At 37.0% G+C, this 25,848-nt stretch overlaps 1 protein-coding gene across 5 annotated transcripts in view; it reads left to right on the top strand.

The window, feature by feature from the left end:
• The first annotated feature begins 2,405 nt into the window (after positions 1-2,405).
• CD200R1 (CD200 receptor 1) overlaps positions 2,406-25,848 on the top strand; it is a 57,776-nt gene continuing 34,333 nt past the window's right edge. Inside the window, exons 1-2 of one of the 5 annotated variants that reach the window (XM_063806997.1) lie at positions 2,423-2,652; positions 6,639-6,957. In XM_063806997.1, the coding sequence (XP_063663067.1) occupies positions 6,891-6,957 (67 nt within the window). In that variant the 5' untranslated portion in view covers positions 2,423-2,652; positions 6,639-6,890. Of the gene's footprint in view, positions 2,653-6,547; positions 6,958-25,848 lie in introns of those variants that run through there. The other 4 variants (XM_063806998.1, XM_063806999.1, XM_001156654.5 and 1 more) reach the window with 4 other exon arrangements.

The following is a 25,848-nucleotide window of genomic DNA, read 5'->3' as shown; positions in this document are numbered from 1 at the left end:
GACCTTATCTAATCCTGCTTACCTTTCGAATGCTGTACCTCCAATCAACATATAAGTTTGAGGATTAATTTCCAACATGAAATATGGAGGACACATTCAAGCCATAGCACATAGACTGCAACCTACCTTTGAGTCATCTGATTGCACAGAAAATTGTAGTCCTTAAAACTGGATTAAGGTGACTCCTGATTGCTACTGTTTATGGACTCCTGGCAGAAGCAAATGAAAATCTCCAGAGGAAGACAAAATTTTGCAGGGCCTCAAATAATTTCCAGTTTTTCTGCAATTTGAGAAAGAAAACACAATACCTGGCACATGAGGAGACCAAATATCACAGAAAGAACCAATAGAGATTTACCCACCGTTACTTCAAATATTGGAATGATCAGACAGAGACTTTAAAATATTATTTTTATGTTTCAGGAGACAAAGGACTAAAAGTTTTGGTGGAAAACTAAAGTTACAAAAATGTTAGCAGATTCAAAAAAATCAAATAGCATCTGAGAACAGAAAAAAAAAAAAAAACAAAAAACACAGTAACCCAAAACTAAGAGGCTGAACTGAAATTTGAACCCAGAAAGTTCAACTTAGGAGCCATAACCTTAACAGCTCCTCTCAAAATTAGATAAAAAATTGTGACATTCTTAAACTCCAACTGTAACTAATTAGAGTTTAGCCAACTTAAACTATTTTTCAGTTATTCACTGAAAACATTACATTATCTTATAAAAGATAGACAGGATGGTCAAATATGTAATTTGGGGACAAAATTTTTAAGCCATTGATAAAATAAAACTGTGATGGATCAACAGAACATTTATCATTTCTTTGAGAAAGGCCCAATAAAATTTGAATAAAATTTCAGGCAAATATAAGCTTCTATGACTGACATAATTTTCATGATTCATATTCTTTTGTTAGAAAGTTATATAGAACTAATTTACTTATCAATTAATATTGTCTGAGACATTTAAGGTAAACCCACTTGGCTCAGTCTAGACTATTTCTTTTTAAAATGTTCTGCTCTTCTTGACTTTAATATTAGGGTGTTCTGGAGATCAGATGATACTTGTCTCTCTTCAGCATGCTTTGCCTTGATGTTAGTTTTTAGCCAAGGTATATGATTGGGCTTTTCCTTTAAAAAATTTATTTCCATATCTTCTGGATTTCTCAGTTGACACTTACAGATGAAAATTACCTGACTGCCTCAGGTAGAAAATATCTTAATGCAGAGCTACTTCAAGGTTATATTTTTGACAAGATTTTCCGTTAATTTGGTTTCTTGGGAATGAAAGACAATTGGCTGAGTGGAATATCATTGCATTTGAGACTAGATTTAGAGTGGATTATTTTCCAACATTTATTCAATTTGCAGACAAACACTGTGGGGTACCATCAACCCCCTTCATTGAAGGACTTTGTTGCTCCAGTGTTGATAGTGTTTTCCACAGTTCAGGGATTGGCCTCTTCATGGATTTCCTTACCCAAGGTCATGGTCTTTCCCGTGGCTATAACAAATGACTCATAGATGCAGAAGTGTAAAGTTCTGCCCATTTCAGGACAACAGAGGACAACTCTAAGGGGCAGTTTCAGCTCTATAGCTCCCCATAGGGCTAGCTGATTCTGGTGTGGGCCTACCATATAGTGTGATTCCCTATACCCACATCAGTTTCTGTTCCTTCTTATCCCCAAGTGATGATCTGAGGTTACTCCTTAATATAATAACAATTCTTCACATTAAACTCCGCCTTGGAGTTTGCATTCCAGGGTACCCAAAGGTGGCAATCTTTGCAAATTTTCATGCAGTGAGATAGGGAATCTACCTTCTGTCCATCCATCCATCCATCCATCCATCCATCCATCCATCCATCCATTTATCCATTTCTTTACACTGCTGCTTTTAAAACAATTTTTAAATTTTATAGAGATGGGCTCTCACTATGTTGCCCAGGCTCGTCTCAAACTCCTGAGCTCAAGTGATCCTCCTGCCTCAGCTTCCCAAAATGTTGGGATTACAGGCATGAGCCACCATGCCTGGCAGCACTGTTGTTTTATTAAACCACCCTGGCAACTCAAAAGATTCATATTTGTTTTTTTCAGCAACATTTCTTCAAGGTATAATATCTGTACTATCCATCAGGTAGTCATTTGTTATGTTGCAGCAGTTTCCAAAAGATGTAAATTAAATGTATAACGTTTAGGCATGTTAGCATACTTTGTGCTCAAAATCTTAATGTGAAGCTATTTTTGAATTTGCTAGATAAATTTACAAAAATCTTAGCATTGATTTCACCAAATTATCTCCAGGGGGCAGCAGAGAGTAATCTTAATGCAAATAGATGATTAGAAACAGCACAGGGTTTGCTTATTTATTTAAACAAAACAGACCAATTTTGAGAAGGTAAGGAAGAAAGAGTGAATTAGTACATAAATAGAGTCAGTAGGGGTTAGGAACCTGGGAGATGTGTTGGAGACAAAACAGAGTTACCACCTTCAAAAAAGTAGATAGTAAAGCAGAGACTAATTAGCCACATAGCTTAAGAAGTAGACTTTGGAGTGAGATTTCTTGGGCTTGAATCCTGTTTCTATCACTTATCAGCTGTGTGGCTTTTGACAATTTACATAACCTCTCTGCTTTGAGTTTCCTCAATGGTAAGTGGTATTTACTATATAGGATTGTTGCGATAATTAAATTAGGTAATATTTATAAACTGCTTAGAACAAGATCAGGGTGTTAAGCTTAGGGCTTGACAAATATTTGCTATGGATCTGACCAGTGAGATTTACAGTTGATATTTAGCTAAATATAAAATGTGATTACTAATTTCTCTACTCTGATTTTGCTTATTTTGATACTGCACACATTTGATTTTCAAACATCTATTTCTCAATTTTCCTTTTTGTATAATCTGTAAAATTATAATGAAAAAATAATCATTAATTCCAATATGATATATTTTTTCTAACTTTTTAAGAAGACTTTTTATACATTGATGTAGATCAACCATATATTAGGAGTAAAAATTTTCAAGAAAAATCAATATAATAGTAGGTATAAAAATAGAAGTATGCATTTTTTGAGGCTCTTTTAAGTTACTGTTTAGTCTATTTAATGATTGTCCATGGAGGAAGACACAGGATTTCAGATGAGTCTTGAGAGCATGGGTCAATGAAGGTTACAGAGAGGTAAATTGGAAAATAGAAAATGGAATATGCCCAGGAAAGCAGTCTTTTTATGCAATTGTTTGTTGAATTATAGCATTTCTGTGGTAATTCATTAGATTCAGATCTGTAGTTATTGTACAAGGGAGCAGAGAGGAAGTAAAGACAAGAGTGGAGTGCTGTAGAGTTTGAGTCCCTTGAAATTCTTTAGACTATTAGGTATTGTTCTTTTTACCTCTGTGAAATTGGCATGTTACCACTTGGCTAGCAGTAGGACAGAGTAGATTGAGGGAATTAGGACTAAGTGTTTAGCTAGTATATTTGTGTGAGCGTGTGTGTGTGTGTTATGTTTGTGTGTGCACACATGCAAGTGTATAGAAGGGTAAGTCAGGCCAGATATCTAAGCCAGAGAGTTCACCAAAAGTAACAGTGACAAGGCAAGTAGTTATTGGCCCATTTTGCAAGAATGCACATCCAGAAAATTCAGCTATGGTAGGAAGGGCAGGCAGGTGCTGAAGTTCTAGGCAGTCAAGACTCAAATATAAGAGGTGAATGAGTCGGCAATGGTACTGGGGAACTAAGGGTCCCGGGAACGAGAAGTCAGGAGTAAAAGTCCATAGAATCTTTGCAGTAAGTATTCAAGAGCCATGCAAATCTTCTACATAATGGGGAGGAATCCCAAGAGCAAGGCTGCAACATTTCATCTTAAATGGTTTCAGTGTGGCTAAGTCTGAATCTGACATTGGAGAGAAAGATATACACCTGATTGGAAGAAGTTTACTTCAACAACATTTATAGTTATTACATCAATTTTCAGTTTATTGCAATTGATAAATTGAGTAAACCAGCCATGCTGGTTTGGGGGCATTATGGCCTAAAGTAGTTCTAATTTACTAAAGTTTCTCTGTCTTTTTGTTTTGGCTACAACATTAACTGGCATTACATTGTCCTGTTTGTTTCTCTTATGCTATGATTCTTAACTGGTATTATTGAAGGAGAATTGGAAAACTGGTAGAGTAAAAGGTTTGGGTTTTTGGTTTGAATGACACCTGTTTCTTGATCCTTTTTCACTCTTTTGCTTTGCTTCCTGGGTCCTGTGCCCAAGGGCCCCAACCAGGGAGAATTTGGGGCCTTTAGATTTTTTAGAGAGGTGTATTTACCAGACACATCTTACTCTTATTATACTGACTTTCATGGCATGTCTTTAGTGGATGATTATGTTAACAAACTTTTAGTCCCTTTATTGTTTTAAACATTCATGGTCCATAAAAGGTAGAAGGTGGGAGTTGAGAGGTTACAGGCATGTGATTTGGGTGTGGAGAGGATGAGGGACCAGGGAGAGAAACTGTCATCCTGCCAAATCTATTTAGTGAATTTTATGGTTTTTGATACCCATCACTTGATTCTTAAACTGCTGATTGCAGATTGTGGTCTGACCTCAGGTGAGTGCATTGGAGTGTGTCTATGAAAGTTGTTGCCTGAAATTTCAAAGTAGAGGAGTTGAGTGAAAAGAACACAGGGCTACGAAATATAACACATTTTATTCCCAGCTGTGCCAACAAGTTGTTTTGAGGCCACAGGCCATTTAGCCCTTCTGTGGTTTAGTTTTGGCTATGTCATTGAGCAGATATTAAAATAAATGATCTCCAAGAATTTTTGATGACATGAGAAAAAGCTAATGTCAATATAATATAAACAGATACAGACTTGAGTAAGAAACTTTCCCAGTATCACTGGACTAGTAATTGCACAACAGAGACTTAACCCTATGTCTATCTGTATCCTAAGCGAGTGTGAATTTTAACTTTAACTTCTCTCTGCTCACTGCAACCTTTGCCTCCTGGGTTCAAGCGATTCTCATGCCTCAGCCTCCCAAGTAGCTGGGACTACAGATGAATGCCATCACACCTGGCTAATTTTTTTTTTTTTTTTAAGTAGAGATGGAGTTTGGAGTTTTGTCATGTTGCCCAGGCTGGTCTCGAACTCCTGAGCTCAGGCAATCTGCCCGCCTCGGCCTCCCAATGTGCTAAGATTACAGGCATGAGCCACTACTCCCGGCCAACTTTAACTTCTATGTAGTGGAAAACCAGAATATTATCTGTATTTTAAATGATGTATTCTCACTAATTTTCCGACATCTGGTGAAACATTAGACAGAAGAGAAGACATTTTTGTTTTGGTCTTCCCATTGTCATAGCTCATACCCTTAAGTGTTCCATGCCCTCAAGGACCTGATTTCACTGTCTTCATCAAATTAATTAACTGGAAAAAAAAGCTTGAGAAGGGGAAGGGGGGAAATATTTATAATGTTTGACAAGAAGGAAGATGAAACTGCTAACTGAGAAAAAAAATGCATGCTGTTTAATCTTTTTCCTGTTTGCAATGTTTTCTTCCCCTTCCTGTACAGTTTTGCCTTGGGGTAGAAAATTCTCAGCACATAGAAGATTTTTCCCTCTCTCAGACATAACTTAAAAGCATAGTAACTAGCAATAGTAAGGAAGAGGTGTTTTTTTTTTTTTTTTTTTTTTTTTTTTTTTTGGTGAGGGGGAGTCTGAATTCCAGATGTGTGGCAACTAAGAGATGGGTGATTATTTGTAATTTGGTTAAAATGATCAGTCTAATTCTCCAAAGGTGAAACTGAATGGCAATAAGTACTGAGTTCTGATAAACAGAATGCCCTCACCCCCAACAAGGTAGATACCTATGTCTGAATTACTGAAACCTGTGAATGTTACCTTGTGTGGCAAAAAGGACTTTGCAGATGTGATTAAATTAAGATCTTGAAATTAGATCATGTTGGATTATTTGGGTGGACCAAAAATAATCACAAGGTCTTTATAAAAGGGAGGCAGAAGGGTCACAGTCAGAGAAGATGTGACAGTGGACCAGAGGTCCGAATGATGTAGCTACAAGCCAAGAAATGCAGGCATTCCCAAATCGCTGGAAAAGGCAGGGAGCAAATTCTGCCCGAGCCTCCAGATGGAGTGCAGCCCTTCCAACACCTTGATTTTAGTCCCCTAAGATCCATTTCAGACTTCTGATCACCAGAACTGTAAGATAATAAATGTTGTGTTGTGTTAAGCCACTGAGTTTGTGGTAATTTATTACAGTAGCAGTAGGAAACTAATACACATATGATGTTTACAGGGTTGTGTGTTGACTCCCATTATAGACAGGAATTTCACACAATAATTTTCAAGAAAACATATTGTATTCCAGACTCAAATACTAAGGCCGTAAAGCTCTTCAACCTGGAGAAAGCCTCTAAAAGTTATCATAATTGGGAAATTTACAAGGATGGGCCAAAGTAGATCAATATTCTGTTTTACTTTTTGGTGCAAATTTAGACAAATCTGTTTATCTTGGACACGTTCAATGCCTTACTGTAAAGTTTGTCTGTGTACAGCAGAAGTGAGAGGAGAACCAATGAGCTGAGAGATAATTCAATCAATCTGCTTCCTCCGTCTTTGCTTCAGGGCTTCATACAGGAAATCTATTGCTGTGTCAAGTTCCAGAGAAAAGCTTCTGTTCGTCCAAGTTACTAATCAGGCTAAACCACATAGACGTGAAGGAAGGGGCTAGAAGGAAGGGAGTGCCCCACTGTTGATGGGGTAAGAGGATCCTGTACCGAGAAGTTGACCAGAGAGGGTCTCACCATGCGCACAGTTCCTTCTGTACCTGTGTGGAGGAAAAGTACTGAGTGAAGGGCAGAAAAAGAGAAAACAGAAATGCTCTGCCCTTGGAGAACTGCTAACCTAGGGCTACTGTTGATTTTGACTATCTTCTTAGTGGCTGGTAAGTTTGAATTCTCTTTGGGAGAACAGTGAGAAACCTGGTCTCAGCTCTTCCTGAGTTTATTTTTTGTCTTTCTTCTGGGGCAATACAAATCAATTGCAATAATAGATATAGGGGGTTGCTAAATATGGGTTACTCCCATATCTAGTTTACTTTATTATCCTTTTTTCCGGTGTCTTGCTTGTTTTACTTTGTATCCTACTACAATATACAGATCTCTATAATTTGTCTTACTGTCCATTTCCTTATTTCCTCCTGTTTTTTGAACAAGGCAGGATAAATCAAATACATACTATCAGCAATCAAAGTCAGTTAGGTTCTCTTTATCTTATTCTCTTCCCCAACCCCCTTTTTTGAGACAGGGTCTTGCTCTGTTGCCCAGGCTGGAGTGCAGTGGTGCAATCATAGCTCACTGCAGCCTGTAACTCCAGGTCTCAAGCAGTCCTCCCACTCAGCCTCCTGAGTGTCTAGGACTACAGATATGCGCCACTATGCTTGGCTAATTTTTAAAATTTTGGGTAGAGATAGAGTCTTGCTATATTGTCCATGCTGGTCTTGAGCTCCTGGCTTCAAGCAATTCTCCCACCTCAGACTCCCAAAGCATTGGGATTACAGGCATGAGCCACTGCACCCAGCCTCTTCTCTCTTAATTTTTTTTTTAAAGATAAGAACGCTAACTCATTTAGGTCCACATTGCCAGTGGCATAGATTAGGACAGTTTATTGCTTTCTGTCACTTTCGATGATTAGGCACTTCAAAAATATAATATGCCTACAGTTACAGTGGTGCGTCTGTGATGTATGTCTGTATTTATCTTCAAGATGTGTGGGCTGTAAGAGACACTACAAGTTAGAGAACAGACTCTTCAACATCTAGGTTCCTATAGAAGTTATAGAGAACTTGGGCCACTGTGGGGGTGTCCTGGTTTCACTGTAGAAGGTTGGTAGGAGTTGGTGTGGGAGGGAGTTTTCAGGTTTCACTTTTGGTAGACAGAGCAGCTGCAAGGGAAGAGTGTAGTTGGTTTTAAATGTTATAATTTGATAATTGAAAGAAGAAAAGGTATTTTTCCTCATTTCTGAATGACTTTAAAATGCTGCTTATCTTCCGCAAAAAACCTTCTTTCCACATGTTAATCTTACTAGTGAACACATGCAAAATAAGTATACTCTTTGACTGCACTTTTCTATTGAGAATTTTCACATGCTTTTTTCCCTTTGATCTGCACAGCAACCCAGTGAAGTAGACATGGAAGACACCTCTCCATTTTACAAAGGTAGAAATGGAGGCGTAGAGAGGTGAAATGATTTGGCCAAGGTTAGATATGACTAGTATGTGCCAGAATCACAATCAGTAAAGATATACATCAGTAAGCACCACTAAACATTTGAGTGGGCAATTTTCCTCATTATTTAACCATTGTGCTTTTCACTGAAGAGGATCAGTGAAAAAAGTCAAGCCAATACTTAGTTTTAGCCTTAATAGACTGTTACTCACCTAAAAAGTCAAGTGATCTGAATCTTTCAGTAGTTCAGATCTTGTTGTAGAAAGCTCTTATAGCAACTTGTGTAGGACCCAGCTTGGCTGGGGCAGCCAGATAGGCAAGGAGCTGTTTATGTCAAATTGCACTGTTACTCCTGGGAAAAGGAAAAAAAATGATTAAAACATAATTTATAATTTTCAATTTTAAAGGTTGAAAGGTTTAAATTTTAAAACTATTTCTGAACACAACTAGGAAAGACTACATATAGCAGATCTATGAAGTCTATGCTTATGTTATTGTAAAGTTATTAAATGTTTAAAATCAAGATTTAAAAAAGCATATTACTTTACATGTAGTGATTTGGTGTGATAGGTTAACCATGACATGATTTAGAATAATGAGAAGCATACCACTTGGGGAAATATGACTTTATGTCTTTATTGCTAAAACTGCTATGTTATTAATACTGCCAAACAGAAAGAACTCGCTTTGTACAAGGTAAATTCACAAAGGAACAAGGGAGCTAACGACTTAAATGTAAAACATAGTATTCATTTGGTTTCCCTATTTTCTTTTTGTCTACTTATTTGCTTATAACTTCAAGCAGCTTGGCAGTTAGTAAACAAGATTTATCCAGAAAAAACCTAAGGGGAAAAATAAAAACAACCTAAATTGTGTACATCAGAGCTATATTCCCAACCTTGTACCTGGTCCCCTTCCTGGACACTCCCCGTACCCTGTGCCACTTCTTCCTCCTTTTTTTTAGCCCTATTGTCTTCTAGATTTTTGTGTGTGTGTTCAAATTATATTTTGGTGTTCCAATTAAAATTATTCCATCTTTTATAAAAGTTACTGATTTTGTGATTATGAGTTACTAAAAAGGAACCCTTCACTTCTTTCCTTCTTTGGGCTAATTTTTATTCATTTATTGTTGTCTTCCACTAGAGGACAGGCAGTAACAAGAAGAGGAGATAAAAATCAAGACAGGGCTCTAAGGTAGCTTTGGCAGATTTGCAAACAATGGAAAAAGATTCAAAACAATTGTGCAAAAGAAGGGTTTTGTCCTTATTAATAACTTTAGTCCTATCTTCCTTTTCTAGTTTGCATATTTGTGAATTTACATGTTATAATAATTTATAGGTGTGTTTTTCTCTAAATGTTCATGCTTAAGCAATTAATAAATTAATTAAAAGTCCTTATTAATGTCTGTGTGTGTGTAGAATAGTGCCTAAAAGTTATTAGTAATCTAAATTAGAAAGACAAAGGTAAGATGAAACAATTGGTGAACATTTAAAATCAGTAAATCTTGAAATTGTATATGAAACTAGTACAAATCTAAAGGAGGGAGAAATTACAGTGGGTTGGAGTTGTGGAGGATTTTACGGAGATGGGTCTTGAGCTAGGCTTTGAATGACAGGTTTGGATAAATGGGGAAATGCAGAGAAAGGAATTGGAAGGATGGGATGTGTAGCATGTGCAAATGCAAGGTGCTTCAGAGAGAGAAAGAGCTGTAGCTTGCAGGAACAGAGGTTGTGTGTTAAATGATAGTAGGAAATAAGGCTGGATTTTGGGGGTCCTTAATAGCTAAATTAAAGAACCTGGGTATTAGTCAGTAGACAATGAGGAACCACCTGTTCTTTGGTGAACAGGAAAATTTATAATTAAGTAGGATTTTTTGGAGAATAATGTGGTAACAGTGTCCCATTGAGTGGCGGTGGCACTAGGTAAAATATTTATTTTGAAACATGAGTCAAGAGCTTCTGCCCTGGGGTTCTCATTTGAAAAAAGTTCTGTGATGCCGCTGAGGTATATATGTGACTGAGAAGGGAGTTTCGTTGTGGAGGAAGATAGTAAATTCAGTATAGGAAGGGAGGACAAGTAGGAGGAAAATTCCTACAGATACTTGGAAATACAGTCAGCCCTCTGTATTGCATCCCTGGATTCAACCAACTTCAGTTGAAAATATAAAGGGAAAAAATAGATGATTTCATTAGTACTGAACATGTACAGATTTTGTTCTTGTCATTTCCTAAATAATTCAATATAATAGCTACTTATGTATTATTTACATTGTATTAGGTTTTATAGCAATCTAGAGATGATTGAAAGTATGTGAGAGATTGTACATAGGTTATATGAAATACTACACCATTTTATATTAGGGATTTGAGCATCCTTGAATTTTGCTATCTCTGGGGGTCCTAGAACTAATCCCCCAAGGACACTGAGGGATGACTGTATAGAAAACTCTAGTGTTTGTGAATCATTCATGAAGTAGATGATCCATCCCACGAACAGAATAAACATACAGACAAAAACAATAGAATAAGCACTAGAGATATTTGGATTTGGGCTCTAAGAACCATACTTATCTCTTTCCAGTCTATAAAAGATAGGAAGATCTGAGAAGAGACAGGAAGGGAGCCAAAGTGGAGTATCAATTGAGTGCTTAACCTCATGTAGGAGGAGATACTCTTCTGAAATTGAGGATTAAGATGAGACATTAGATAGAGGGATGCTAGTAGGTTGAGGATGGCAATAAGGTAATGGGAACAAATGAGAGAGTTTACCGTAGATAAATTTCCTCCCAATAAGGTCATGAATATTTCAGTTAATGGCGTTTAGTTAATAAAATGACCCAGTTGTTGTTTGATTTTATGTTGTGTCTGAAAAATTAACCATTTGTGTCTGAAAAACCATTTGTGTCTGAAAAATGTAGTAGCCATCAACATATTTTTACCTCTTCTGCCTTATTATCACTCACATACATTTGTCAATTGCTGACTGGGATTTGGGAGCAGATCTGTGGTTATAAAATAGCTTTGGACTATGTGATGCTAGTAGGCCCTAAGAATCAGGTCAACAATCATTACTTTTTAAATAATAATAATGGTAATAAATATCACTGATTTATATAATTCATATAATAGACACAGTCACAATCAGCCCTTTTTCCCCCCAGGAAGAAATGACATTGTTCATGCATTAACACTAAGCAACAACTTCAGAGTTTTTCTACATAGAATTTATATGCCTAGACCCCATTCTAGGACCAAAATCTTTAAGGAAAGCAATACCAAAAAGTTCCAGGATTAAAGCAGGGCTAAAAGTTTTTCTATTTCTTTTTTGAGACAGGGTCTTACTCTATCTATCACTCAGGCTGGAGTGCAGTGGTGCAATCATGGCTTACTGCAGCCTTGACCTCCCAGTCTCAGGTTATCCTCCTGTTTCAGACTCCCAAGTAGCTGGGACTACAGGTGTGCACCACCACGCCAGGCTAATTTTTTTTTTTGTATTTTTTGTAGAGACAGGGTTTTCCCATGTTGCCCAGGCTGGTCTTGAACTCCTGGGTTCAAGCAATCCTCCTGCCTTGGCCTCCCAAAGTGTTGGAATTACAGGCGTGAGTCACTGTACCTGGCCAGTTTTTCCAGTTTTGAAGAAATAATTTTCTTCAAAAATGTCTGTTACTTTGAGTTATTGATGCTGTTGCAGGTTCTCTTGGAAATTAGACTCTGAGATAGAGTTTTGTGTACAGTATGCTTGTGAGCAGAGGGAGAAGTCTACCTGCAATCTCAACCAACTGACACCCTCACTGACCCCACAGGGAGCTCAGGAGCTAGACTGGCCTTAGAGAGGCCCTGCATTGAATAAAAATGGCTGGTCCTTTATAACTCCATCTAAATCAGTCATTGGATATGGGCTCCCCTGGAAAGGGTCTGACTTTGGTCAAAGTAACTGAAGTCATCCCTGGAGAGGCTGAAAACTGAAGACTGTCTGTTGACAGTGATCCTAGTGGCAGGAACAAAAAGTCAAAGGCAACTGTTGGTGGCACATACTATGTCCACTCTAGTTGTCATTTCTAATACTCTTAATTCCTTCTTGAATTTCCAAGTTTCTACCTGGTATTATTTTCTTTCATCCTGAATAATTTCTGTTATTGTTTCTAGTAGTGTAGGTCTGCTAGTGAGGAGTTCTCTTAGTTCTTAGTTCTCTTTTTATACATATTTTCCCCAATATCTTGTCTTTCTGTTCTTTTGATTGAATAATTTCTATTGCTATATATTCAAGTTCACTGACAATTACAATTTCCTTTCTCCTCTTCATTCTTCTGTAAAGCCCTAGTTAATATATTATTTTAGATATTGTATTTTTCAATTTTAAGATTTCCATTTATTTGTTAAAAGTTTTTTTTCTCTGCTGAGATTTTTCTGTGTTTTTATTCATTCATTGTGAGTATATATTTCTTTATGTCACTAAGTATAGCTGAATGTTGCTGTAAGACTCTTGTCTGAGAATGCGAGTGTCCGGGTCAACTTGAAGTTGTTAGTCTCCCTTAATGTATTTTCTCCTAAGAATAGGCCACATTTTCTTGGTTCTTTGTAAATTAAATAGTTTTATTTGGGTTTTGAATGTTGCACAGATTCTGTTATATTGCTGTGTTGATATTTTACTTGGTTGGACCCAAACTGCAAACTCTACCCCTTGGACAGCATCTCAAATCTGAGTTCTTTTACTGGTAGCTAATCTGCTTTGACTGTGACCTGCAATGTGTGGTTTAGAGTCATCAGAGATATGGGTAGAGTGTATGCAGAATTTGGAACTCTTTTACTCTGACTCTGTCACTTTTCAGAGAGTAAAGTTGCCCTAAAATCTGCCTGCTGGTTCTTCAGAAAACTGTGGGCTTTCCATTAGAGTAGCTGCCTAATGTGGTATCATCTGCAGCCCTCTCTGGGACTAACATCAGTAAAAATGGGGAAATAATGGGAACCTACACCCACAACTCTGATCCCCTATTTCCTTCTTCCAAGCATTGACACCCTTCAAGAATTTTTCTGCTTCCTCCACTTTCCAGTAACCTCAGGTAGTTGTTTTTATATTTTGTCCACAATTTATAGTTCTTACCTGTGGAAACTCACTGGCCCATAAAGAAGTGAAACTTTCTTCAAATATACATATTTTAAAATATTATTGTATTTTTACAACTAATATTGACTTAGTGGTTATATTGTCTTGGATGTTAAGATTGAATATATTATTATGATTTTTGCTTTCTAAATGTTACCCATGCATTGAATGTTTTGGTACATTTCACTTTTCTCAGTAAAATTTCATTCTTCTTTCCCATAATTTCTAGTAAAATTTCTAGACACTAATTTAGATACCAATAGATACCAATTTCTAAATACAAATATAACTCTGTGTTGGGTCTAAAGATCAGTTATGTAATTCTAACCACTAGCTGTTTCATCTTTAGAAATTGCTTAACTTCTTTTGACAGTAATTTCCTCATTTGTGAAATGAAGATGTATGACACTATTAAGAAGTATAAAGCCTTCACAAAGGAAGTACTTTAGGAACCTTCAAATTAAAAATCTTTCATTTTATACATGGGACAAATAAAGCCCAAGTGTGGATGTGGGATTGCTAATCATATCAAACAGCTTTCTGGGGTGTGAGCTGAGTTTTGAACACCTTCATAGTACAAAAATTAGAGGGGAAAGGGATGGGGCAAGTGTGTGGGAGAAAAATCTATGTCTTTTAGATGTGATACACTTGAAATGACAGCAAGTATTCAAGTGGGGACAAATTTCAGCTAAATGTTTGAGATTCTTGCTTAGGAAAAAGAAGTCAAAGCTAAAATGTGGGTGGGTTATTCTGTCAGCCAGTAATTTAGAGTGTCTGTCATGTATAGTCACTGTGCTTCATGCTGTGGACATTTGATCAAGACAGACATAGGTCCTGCTCTCATGGAATTTAAATCTGGTGGGAAAGATAGATATTAAATCAATTACTGCAAATAATTAAACAATGCGCAAGTGCATAAGGATAAATATAGGGTGACATAGAAATGTGTAACTGGTGAGTCTAATCTGGTTTGAGGATCAAGTTAGGCTCCTCCAAGGAAGTGATGTTTAAGATGAAGATGAACAGAAACAGCGAGGTAAGAAGAGTTGAGGGATAAACATTCCAGGCAGGTCAAACAGGCTTAATGAAGGACAGAGGGAGCTAAACTATGACTGGAGTGGTGAAAACAAGAGGAAATCACCTGTATAGAGATCTAGTTGAAGTTCAAGGGGTTGAGGAGCAAGAGGAGAGAAAGTGTAAAGAGAAAAAGCAGCTGAGACTTTGGTGAATACTGACATTACGATGCCCAAGGAGAAAGATAGCTTGTAGAAAATATATGAGAGGAGGCAGTGAAGATAGGAAAAGAGACAGAGAAGGGAATGCATGGGTGTAGTGGGAAGGCTAGGAAAGGGGTTTTAGAAGGAGAAGAAAGTGGTTAATTGTGTTAAAATCCATCAACAACTTAGGAACACCAGCACTGAAAAGAGGCCAAAAGCTTGACTATAAAAGGGCTGGTGACCTTGAAAATTGCAGTTTGAGTAGATAGACGTGGGAGCAGCGAGATTGCTGGTATTGAGGAGGGAGTGGGTGGGAAGGAAATTGAGGCTGTGGGCACAGACCACTCATTCTAGAAGTTAGGCAGCAAAGAAAGGAGAAGGGATCCTAGCTAGAAGGGGAAGTAAGCATCTAATAAAGTTTTTTTTTCTACCAACATAGGGGAAACCTGAATGTGTTCAAAGGATATTATTTGAGAAAATTCAGTGATTTGGAAGAAATATTTTTCCAACCAGTATGTGTTTATGTAGTTTTAAGGTGTTCAGTAATTTCTTTTCTTTTTCTCTGCCATTTTGTTACTTTACCATGAATGCTACCTTTTCCTAAAGGTTTATCCATTACATAATATGAGAATATCTGGTTATATGATTCATTTTGTGGTGCTGATAATTTCTTGAAAAAAGTGTCCAAGTGGTAAATGTTTACAGATCCCCAATAATAAAATCTAGCTATTTTTATTCTTCACAAAATTATCCTACTTATCTTTAATTGGCTCTTCCCTAGTTGTTCCCCAGGGATGGTTCTAAACCAGTGATTTTAAGGTAGTTGCCAGACAGAACTCCCTATAGAGCCTAAAATTGCCTATAGAGCTTAAGCCTGCTTAATCAGACTTTTCCAGTGTATAGGGATCTAGACTTTCACAAGTCTTTTCAGGGTATTCTGATGGGTGCCAGGGTTCAGAACACTGTGCTAGGTCTTTCCTAGTTTCCTCATCACCCCAACTATCCTCATTTCCTTTGCAGACAGCTGCTCACCTCCTGATTTACCATTGTCCAGTGTGGACTTCTTTAATGTCCACAGATGGTAAGGTTTCTGAGAGCAGGAACCTTGCCTCATTCAAGCTGCCATTCCCTGAGCTCTGCCGAGCTACTTGCCACTAAGTAGGTACTAACAAGTGTTTGTTAACCTGCTTCCTCAAAATGTTTCTTGTGTCTGTAATAATTCTTAACCTTTTTGTTCACCTCTCAGAGATGAAATATCAATCTTTTCAAAAGCAAACCTGCTTTTTGTCTCATTCCTTCTAGTACCTCTGGGATCCTGCCTGACCAGTTAGCTTTTCCTCATTCTAGTAACTTCTGGCTCTCCCTCTTTCTGTCTACAAACATGCTGTGTTCCCCTTTATTATTAAATATCTTTTTTTTTCTTTTGAGATGGAGTCTCACTCTGTCGCCAGGCTCGAGTGCAGTGGTGCGATCTCGGCTAACTGCAACCTCTGCCTCCTGGGTTCAAGCAATTCTCCTGCCTTAGCCTCCCGAGGAGCTGGGACTACAGGTGTGCGCCACTATGCCCAGCTAATTTTTGTATTTTTAGTAGAGACGGAGTTTCACCATGTTGTCCAGGATGGTCTCGATCTGTTGACCTTGTGATCCACCTGCCTCGGCCTCCCAGAGTGCTGGGATTACAGCCATGAGCCACCATGCCTGGCCTGTTAAATATCTTCTTGATCCCTCATAGCTCCTGATGTTGCCCCATCTCTCTCTCTTTCAAGTTTAACATGAAAGGATGAAACCAGTCTCATTTCTCCCATTCTTTCAAGGTCAGCATTCTTGAAAGACTAAGTCTACATTTGTTGACTCCGTTACCTCTGATCAGCCCCTTTCAATCTGGTTTCCACTTGTACTTCTTTGTTAAACTTACTCTCTTTCAGATCTTAAGGTCACTGATGATCTTCTTGTTACCAAATCACAAAGCTTCTTAATTCTTAGGTTAAGACTGTTCTGCATATGATTTAATCTTGATTCTTCCTGTCTTGAAACCTCCTCTTTACTTGGTATAATAGTCCATTTTCACACTGCTGATAAAGACATACCTGAAACTGGGCAATTTACAAAAGAAAGAGGTTTAATGGACTTACAGTTCCACATGGCTGGGAAGGTCTCATAATAATGGTAGAAGGTGAAAGGCACATCTCACATGGCTGCAGACAAGAGAAGAGAGCTTGTGCAGGGAAACTCCCATTTTTAAAACCATCAGATCTCATGAGATTTATTCACTATCACAAGAACAGCATGGGAAAGACCTGCCCCCATGGTTCAAATACCTCCCACAACACGTGGGAATTTAAGATGAGATTTGGATGGGGACACAGCCAAACCATATCATTCTGCCCCTGGACCCTCCCAAATCTCATATCCTCACATTTCAAAACCAATCATCCCTTCCCAACAGTTCCCCAAAGTCTTGATTCATTTCAGCATTAACTCAAAAGTCCACAGTTTAAAGTCACATCAGAGACAAGGCAAGTCTCTTCTGCCTATGAGCCTGTAAAATCAAAAGCAAGTTAGTTACTTCCTAGATACAATGGGAGTACAGGCATTGTGAAATACAGTCATTCCAAATGGGAGAAATTGGTCAAAACAAAGGGGCTACAGGCCCCATGCAAGTCCAAAATCCAGCAGGGCAGTCAAATCTTAAAGCTCCAAAATGACCTCCTTTGATTCCATGTCTCACATCCAGGTCATGCTGATGCAAGAGGAGGGTCCCCATGGTCTTGGGTAGCTCTGCCCCTGTGGCTTTGCAGGGTACAGCCACCCTCCTGGCTGCTTTCATGAGCTGGCATTGAGTGTCTGTGACCTTTCCAGGGGCAGAGTGCAAGCTGTCAATGGATCTGCCATTCTGGGGTCTGGAGTATGGTGGCCCTCTTCTCACAGCTCCACTAGGCAGTGCCTCAGTAGGGACTCTGTGTGGGGGCTCCAACCCCACATTTCCCTTCCATACTGCCCTAGCAGAGGTTCTCCATGAGAGTCCTGCCCCTGCAGCAAACTTCTGCCTGGACATCCAGGCATTACTATACATCCTCTGAAATCTAGGCAGAGGTTCCCAAACCCCCATTCTTGACTTCCATGCACTGGCAGGCTCAACACCACATGGAAGCTGCCACAGCTTGAGGCTTGCACCCTCTGAAGCCATGGCCTGAGCTGTATGTTGGCCCCTTTCAGCCATGGCTGGAGCAGCTGGCACACAGTGAACCAAGTCCCTAGGCTGCATACAGCATGGGGACTCCTGACCTGGCCCACAAAACCATTTTTTTCTCCTAACCCTCCAGGCCTGTGATGGGAGGGGCTGCTGTGAAGGCCTCTGACATGCCCTGGAGACATTTTCCACCTTGTCTTGGGGATTAACATTCAGCTCCTTGTTACCTAGGCAAATTTCTGCAGCTGGCTTGAATTTCTCCTCAGAAAGTGGGATTTTTTTTTTCTATGACACTGTCAGGCTGCAAATTTTATCAACTTTTGTGCTCTGCTTCACTTATAAAACTGAATGCCTTTAACAGCACCCAAGTCGCATCTTGAATACTTTGCTGCTTAGAAATTTCTTCTACCAGATACCCTAAATCATCTCTCTCAAGTTCAAAGTTCCACACATCTCTAGGGCAGGGGCAAAATGCTGGCAGTATCTTTGTTAAAACATAACAAGAGTCACCTTTGCTCCAGTTCCCAACAAGATCCTCATCCCCATCTGAGACCACCTAAGCCTGGATTTCATTGTCCGTATCATTATCAGCATTTTGGCCAAAGCCATTCAACAAGTCTCTAGGATGTTCCTAACTTTCCCACATTTTCCTGTCTTCTTCTGAGCCCTCCAAACTGTTCCAACCTCTACCTGCTACCCTCCAAAGTCAGTTCAACATTTTTGGGTATCTTTTCAGCAGTGCCCCACTCTTCTGGTACCAATTTGCTGTATTAGTCTGTTTTCACACTTCTGAGAAAGACATACTTGAGATTGGGCAATTTACAAAAGAAAGAGTTTTAATGGACTTAGAGTTCTATGTGACTGGGAAGGCCTCACAATAATGGTGGAAGGTGAAAGGCACATCTCACATGGCAGCAGACAAGAGAAGAGAGCTTATGCAGGAAACTCCTGTTTTTAAAACCATCAGATCTTGTGAGACTTAATCACTATCATGAGAACAGCATGGGAAAGACCTGCCCCCATGATTCAAGTGCCTCCTACTAGGTCCCTCCCACAACACATGGGAATTCAAGATGAGATTTTGGTGGGGACACAGCCAAACCATATCACTTGGCTTTGTGGCATTGCATTTACATCCTACTTTTCTTCACTGTTTTTGTAAAGTGCAATGCCTCCAAGAGATCTCTAATTATAAATGTTTTCAAGGCTCTAGTTTTGGCCTTTTCTGTAACATCAGAGACTGCAATTTGGCAGCCCATGGGTTATATCTGGCTTGCAGACACTTTAGCTGATATATGTAATTTTTTAAAAAAAATTAGCTGCCAATTAATCATAAAATTTGGAGATTTTACCTATAATCCCTGACCTAGTGTCTGGGGTGGCAATAAGGATTAAGCCCAATGATGCAGGTAAAGTACTTAGTGCTGCATCTTCATTTATAAGCATTCAAAAATGACAATTTAATGATATTTTGTGGTTTTCAAAGCTCTTCTTATATATTATTTGATAACATTTAATTAGCCCCCTACAGACCAGCTTTTTGGTTGTTTTCAGTTTTTTTAAATTACAGTTTCAAAACTGTGTCAGATTTTTTGGAAAACAATGCTAGAATTAGTATCCTGGTACACATATCTTTGCATATGTTAATATGCGTATGTATTCAATGTCTACATATCCATTGAACGTGTTGTCCTTTGTGATCAGTGATACACATTTACACAACATCTGCCTTAGGTTAGGGAACATGTTTGTCTTCATTAACTAGTTTTGGAGTTTGTGACAGTAATTGCCTCAAAAAAATACTCCCAAAACCAAAAATTAAAACCCAAAAACAAAACAGGCCAGTAAGATGGCTTTTATTAGCAATACACCCTAATAACTGCCACAGACTTTATATTGCCTTAAAAAGTAGGGCCAAATTTATTAGCATAATACTTACTGCTTTCTAAATTTTGTCCTTCCATCAAATTCATTATTGAATTGTTGTTTTGAAACTTCCTACTTTTCTAAACACTTCTCACCTTTCTTTTTATAACCCATCTGTATGTTTTATTTTTATCCCTATGTTGTACTTAAAGAGTAGAATTATAATTACTGTGTCACCTATAACATATTTAATCTTTTGTCAGCCTGTTCATACCTTTGCCCATTTTTTCAGTTGAGTTGTCCATCTCTTTTTTTATTGGTTCATGTGTTTTCAGCATATTTTTTGAAGAAAATTAATCTTTGTTTGTTTTAAATGTTGCAAACATTCCCCAGGTTTTTGCTTGGCAACATTGTTTTATGTATTTTTCTTTTTCTTTTTTGTCATACAGAAGTTTCAAATTCTCTCTTGAGTCAGACTTCTCAATATTTTTCTTTATGGTTTCCATGTTTTATATCAGGATTAGAAAGATTTCTTAATTGAAGGTGAAAAACTGCATCAGTTTGCCTGGAACTTTTTTCCTAGTTTTAGCACGGAATGTCCTGCATCCCAGGAAACCTCTCAGTCTGGCAAACAACGATGTTAGTCAGGCTGCCTCTTAAGATTAAAAAAAACAAAAACAACAAAATTACTTATATTTTCTTCTAGTACTTTTGTTTTTGTTTCTTATATTTAAATCTTTTATTTATTTTATTTTGGTATGAGAAGTGAAATAAGAATCTGATTTTGTTTTATTTTCCCACATGGCTAGCTATTTCTCATAATAGTATTTATCAATGACATATATAATCATCTTTCCCTCCAGGAATTTGAGTGGCAAGTGGTATCAGATACTACATTCTCATATATGTAGATGAAGCAACTGGGGTTTAGAAAGTAACCCCTGCAAGACTCCAGGGGTAATAAATGAAAGGGCCAAAATATTAGTCACTTTTCTTATTTTAATTTTGAAGTTTTTTTCTATAATTGTCTCTGCCAGAACTTTGAGTTTTCACCGCCCCCCTTTCTTTTTTTTACTGAACATCTAATTTGGTGTTCACATCTGCTACTAACTAGATGTATTTAAAAATTAAAATCAGTTTCATAAAGTGTCAGAACATGAAACATACAGCATAATCAATTCTTCAAATTGTGTTTTAAAATGCTAAAAATAAAAAAGTAAGTACTAATCTGTACTTTTTGTATTTCTTTGTACTTACTTTAGTTTTATTTTATATTAACATAAAATATATATTGCATATGATTTACATACATTTTAAATAATAATTATACTGTGAATACTTATGTCAGTTAAGAACAGACTACTGCCATTTCCTCCCCAGTTATATCCCCCAACCTCTGCGTTAAACGTAGTCATTATCTTTTGGGCTAATCATTCCCTTTGAGGTATAGTTACTCCCTGCTTTTCTTTACATTTTATCATGTGTGTGTGGAATCCCAAACAATAACATTTATATTGTCTTTTTTTGGTATTGGTGCAGAAACGGAATCATACTGTGTATATGATTTTATAACTTCTTTCATTTATTCATTATTTTAGAGATTTATCCATGTTTAAGTTTGTATTTGTTGTTCCTTAATATAAATAACTTTTATCCTAAAATTTCAAATGTCTGCAAAATAGTTTGTTCCCTAGAAAAATTCTGGTTCATAAGTAACAAACATGATTTTACAAAACAAATCTCATATTTACGATTTCAACTTATTTCCTTGTTGGAAGGAAGAACAATTAAGATAATATGCTGTGAGACATGTGAAGGAGAGAGTTTTCATTTGAAAACCATGTTGCATTTCATATTGTTACAATGGCAAACATTAATTTTCCAGGAAATTCATAGTAAAAGTTTCTGTGTTCTATTGACTTTACCATACTGGTGATGAGAAAAAAGCCATATGCTTAGTGTAGCTACAGAAAAGTTGCTCTGGCAGCCTAATTTGAATTTCTGAATCTGTTTGTGATTAAGATCTCAGTTACAAAGTTGCATTCATTTAAAATGAAACCCTGAATCTTTAGGAGAAATATATACTGTGTAATTACAGTGGGCTTAAAGCTTCAGTTTGTAATGTACTTTGCATACCTTTCATGAGTAATTCCTTATTTTTAAAGTAAGAAAGATAGTACATGTTTTGCTGAAGGGAAAATGAGAGCATATAATTCGTTTAGTTATCTAAAAAGATTCAAGAAAGAAGCAAGAAAGGAAGAAGTAAAAGTCATATTTTCAAGCCATTAGAAATTGTTTAATGCTTAATCCATGCATAATTCATAGTGGTTCATCTCTACATTCATTATAATAACTTTGAAGATCTATTAAAGTTTGAAAGAAACTTTGAAACTTTGAGACTTATTGAAGTTTGAAAGAAAATAGACTTCAAGGGTTAAAAGCTTGACTCACCAAATGTAGAGTGAAATAATTTTATTTGGTTTTCCTCAGGTAAAATGCCAGGATATTTTTAGATTTCAATGTGTATTTATTTTGTGTTCTATTTTTTGAAGTACTGTAGTAAATTCATTAAAATTTAAATCACAGTAAAGTTTACAATAAGCAATTAGAATGAATTCTACTTAGCTCAGTACCAGCACAGAGGCCCCAAGTCCTATAAAGAAATGTCCATAGAAATGTCAAAATAAACCATTGTACACTGTTCTCTTTTGCAGCTAATATGGTTATCTGATAAAGTCATAGCCACATTCGTTAGTCCACAGTTTTGCCCCAAGTTGAGTTTCAGTTTGAAGTTCATTTATCAGACTCCTAACTTATCTGTTTGTATTCCTCCGGAAGACCTGCAACTGAAGGAAAGGGCAGAACTTCTTTTTTATTTTCCATCTCCATCATTAGAAATAATACATGAATATTAGCAACAATGTTAACTATTTAAGTATGGTATAATACTTGCTCTCTTTTGGTTAGTAATAGTTACCAAATTAGGGGTTTTTAACAGGAATGGTGACGTTGCAGAAATGTCTATCTCTAAGTTTTTTTTGGAGAGTAGAGCATGCAGAGCACAGCATTTTACATTAAATAAAAACTGCTTAACATGACAAGAAAATCATGTGCTGTTTCTGAGAGCCTTTTTTTTTTGTCTCACTGGAGGAAACCTCCATGAAGTACGGGTCTGCAGCGTCATGCCTGTTTTTATGTGTGGGTGTATATGCTTGCTCAGGCATATGACAATGATGATTTGGGAAAGGAAACTTCTGGTGCTCAAAGTGAGTAAGAGGTTTCGCTAGTAGTAAAATCACGAAAACATTCTTCTTTCTCCTGATGATTTTGACTTAGATAGAAGTATTTTTTAAAAAACATTATTTTCAGTGTGAAAGATCTCTGTTTATATTTTGTTTTGTGTTTATTTGTGTGGATGCATATTCTAATGTTATGTGTGTTAAAACCTAATGTTTCTGATGCTGTTTTTAGTTATCTCCTTTCAGCTTTATGGAAGAATAATTTATGTACAATTAATTGCATCAATTTAAAACATGTAATTTAATAAATTATGGCAGTTGTATATACCTGTGAATCATCACCACAAACAAGATACAAAACATTTTCACCATTTCCAAAATATTTCTCATGTATCTTTAGTCCATCCCTTCCTTCATCCTCATTTATGGGCAATCACTGATCTGTTCTTTGTCACCAGAGATTACTTAGCATTTTATATTAGTAGCAGTATTTTTTGTAGTATGTAGTATTCTTTTGTGCCCATCTTGTACTTTCAATTAGTAGAATGATTCTGAGATTTGTCAATGTTGTGTTTTCCTTTTTGCTATTGAGTAGTATTCCTTTGTGTGGATAATTGATTGATTTAACTGTTAATTGACCTTTCAGTTGTTTCCAGTTTTTTTTGGCAATTTTGAATACATATTTGCAAATAAGGCCACTATGAACATTCATGCATAAGTCTTCTGTGGATATGTTTTCATTTCTCTTAGATAAATACAGTTGGAATGAACAGGTAATATGGTGGGCACATGTTTGAATTTTGAAAAAAAATCTGCCAGAAATTTACCAGTGTAGTTTACATTATTTTACATTCCCACTAGTAATGTATGAGAGTTTTAATTTCTCCACATTCTTGCCAGGATTTATTATTGGTCTTTTTAATTTTAGCCATACTTATAGGTGTGTAATCATTATCTCACTATGTTTTATATCTGCATTTATTTTATGGTTACTAATATTGAACATCTTTGCATGACTCTATTGGTCATTTTAATATCTTTTTATTTTTCATGAGGGGTCTGTTCAAATCATTTGCCCAGATTTTAATTGACTTTTAAAGTTATTGAATTGTAACAGTTCTTTACATATTCTACATAGCAGTCTTTTGTTAGATATGTATATTGCAAATATTTTCTTTTACTGTATGGTGTGTCTTTCATTATCTTAATGATATCTTTCTAAAAGCAAAATATTTAAATTTTGTTAATGTCCAATTTATCAAATTTTCTTTCATGGCTTGTTCTATTTATGTCCCAATAAATCTTTGCCTATGTCAAAGTCAGAGATGCTCTTATATATTTTCTTCTAGGGGTATTACAGTTTTAGCTTTTACATTTAAGCCAATAATCCAATTATAGGTAATTTTTTTTGTGTATGTGTAAAGGGTTGAAGTTCATTTTTTTTTTGCATATGTATCACCAGTTGTTCCATCATGTGTTGTTGAATAACTTGTAGTTCTTTATAAAATTGCCTTAACACTTTTATTTTAAATCAATAGATTGGTTGGAGGGTGGAGCACAAAGGTGGAATAGGACTCTTTACCAATCATTCCCCCATATAAACATCAATTTGAACAACTATTTGCACATGAAAATACCTTAACAAGAGCTAAAGAAACCAAGTGAGAGAACACAGTGCCTAGTTATAAGTATATTAATAAGAAAAGATATATTGAAGAGGAGGTCAGTTTTAAATTACTTGTGTCACCTCTTACCCAATTCTAGACAGCACAGTGTGATGAGAAATACTGTGTACTTGGGGGAAAGAGGGGAAATAAACATAGAACTTTGCCTTGGACCCCAACACTGGGCCCACCAGAGTAAAATCCAGCACTGGGAAAACTCCAATGACCCCTGACTGCAGGCTGGTGCCTATGGACACCAGACTCACCCCAGCACCAGGTGGGAACCTATAACCCATGTGAGGCAAACTCAGTCAGCACTGTGCATCACTGCCAGCTGACTAGAGTGTCCTTGGTCTCTGAACAAACCTCAGAGGTAGGCATGCCTCAGTGGCTACATGGCATTGGGTGCATTCCAACACTAAACCAATCTCGTGGCCAAGGGATTCCAGCCTGGCCATAGTAGTACTAGGCTTAGGATGCTCCTAGTGCTCCAATGGCCACAGTGATCTGGGGCATAGGGATCATGCCAGTAGGTCTTCCCAGGATCTCTGGAAAAGCTTACTGTTGGAAAGCATTCCCACACAGAGTCAATCTATGAAGTGCCTACTTCTTCAAATGCACAGACATTGAGCATGGCCACAAGCATCAAGAACCATCAGGGAAACATGACATCACCAGAGAGACAAAACAAAGTGATAGTGACCAACCACAAAGACATGGAGATGTATGGATAGCCTGACAGAGAGCTCAAAATAACTTTTTAAGGAAGCTCAGCAAAGTTCAAGAAAACACAGAGAAACAATTCAATGAAATTAGGAAAATATTAAGTGGCCAGAAAAGAAAATCTAATAGAGAGATTGAAATAATTAAAGAAAAAAACAACAGAAATCCTAGTGCTGAAAAATACAATGAAAAAAATGAAAAATACAGTGTAGAGTATCAACAGTAGAATTATCAAGCAAACGGAAGAATCTGTGAACTTGAAACAAGTTATTTGAAAATATGTAGTCATAGGAGAAAAAAAGAATGAAAAGAAATGAAGAAGGCTCACAGGATTTGTGAGACAGCATCAAAACAACAAAATGTTTGAGTCATTGGCGTTCATGAGGGAGAAGAGAAAGATAAAGAGATAGAAGACTTATTAAGGAAGTAATAGCAAAAAACTTTCCAAACCTGAAGAAAGATAAAAATATTCAGGTAAAGGAAAATCCAAACTCTACAATCAGATTCAATCCAAGTAAGACTACCCCAAGACATATTATAATCAAACTGTCAAAAATCAGAGGCAGAGAGAGGATCCTGAAGGCAGCAAAAGAAAAGAAGCAATAAC

The sequence above is a fragment of the Pan troglodytes genome, chromosome 2 (assembly GCF_028858775.2).
Source record: "Pan troglodytes isolate AG18354 chromosome 2, NHGRI_mPanTro3-v2.0_pri, whole genome shotgun sequence".
NCBI lineage: Eukaryota > Metazoa > Chordata > Mammalia > Primates > Hominidae > Pan > Pan troglodytes.
The sequence above is the reverse complement of the archived record's forward strand: the minus strand, read 5'-3'. Positions and strand labels throughout refer to the sequence as shown.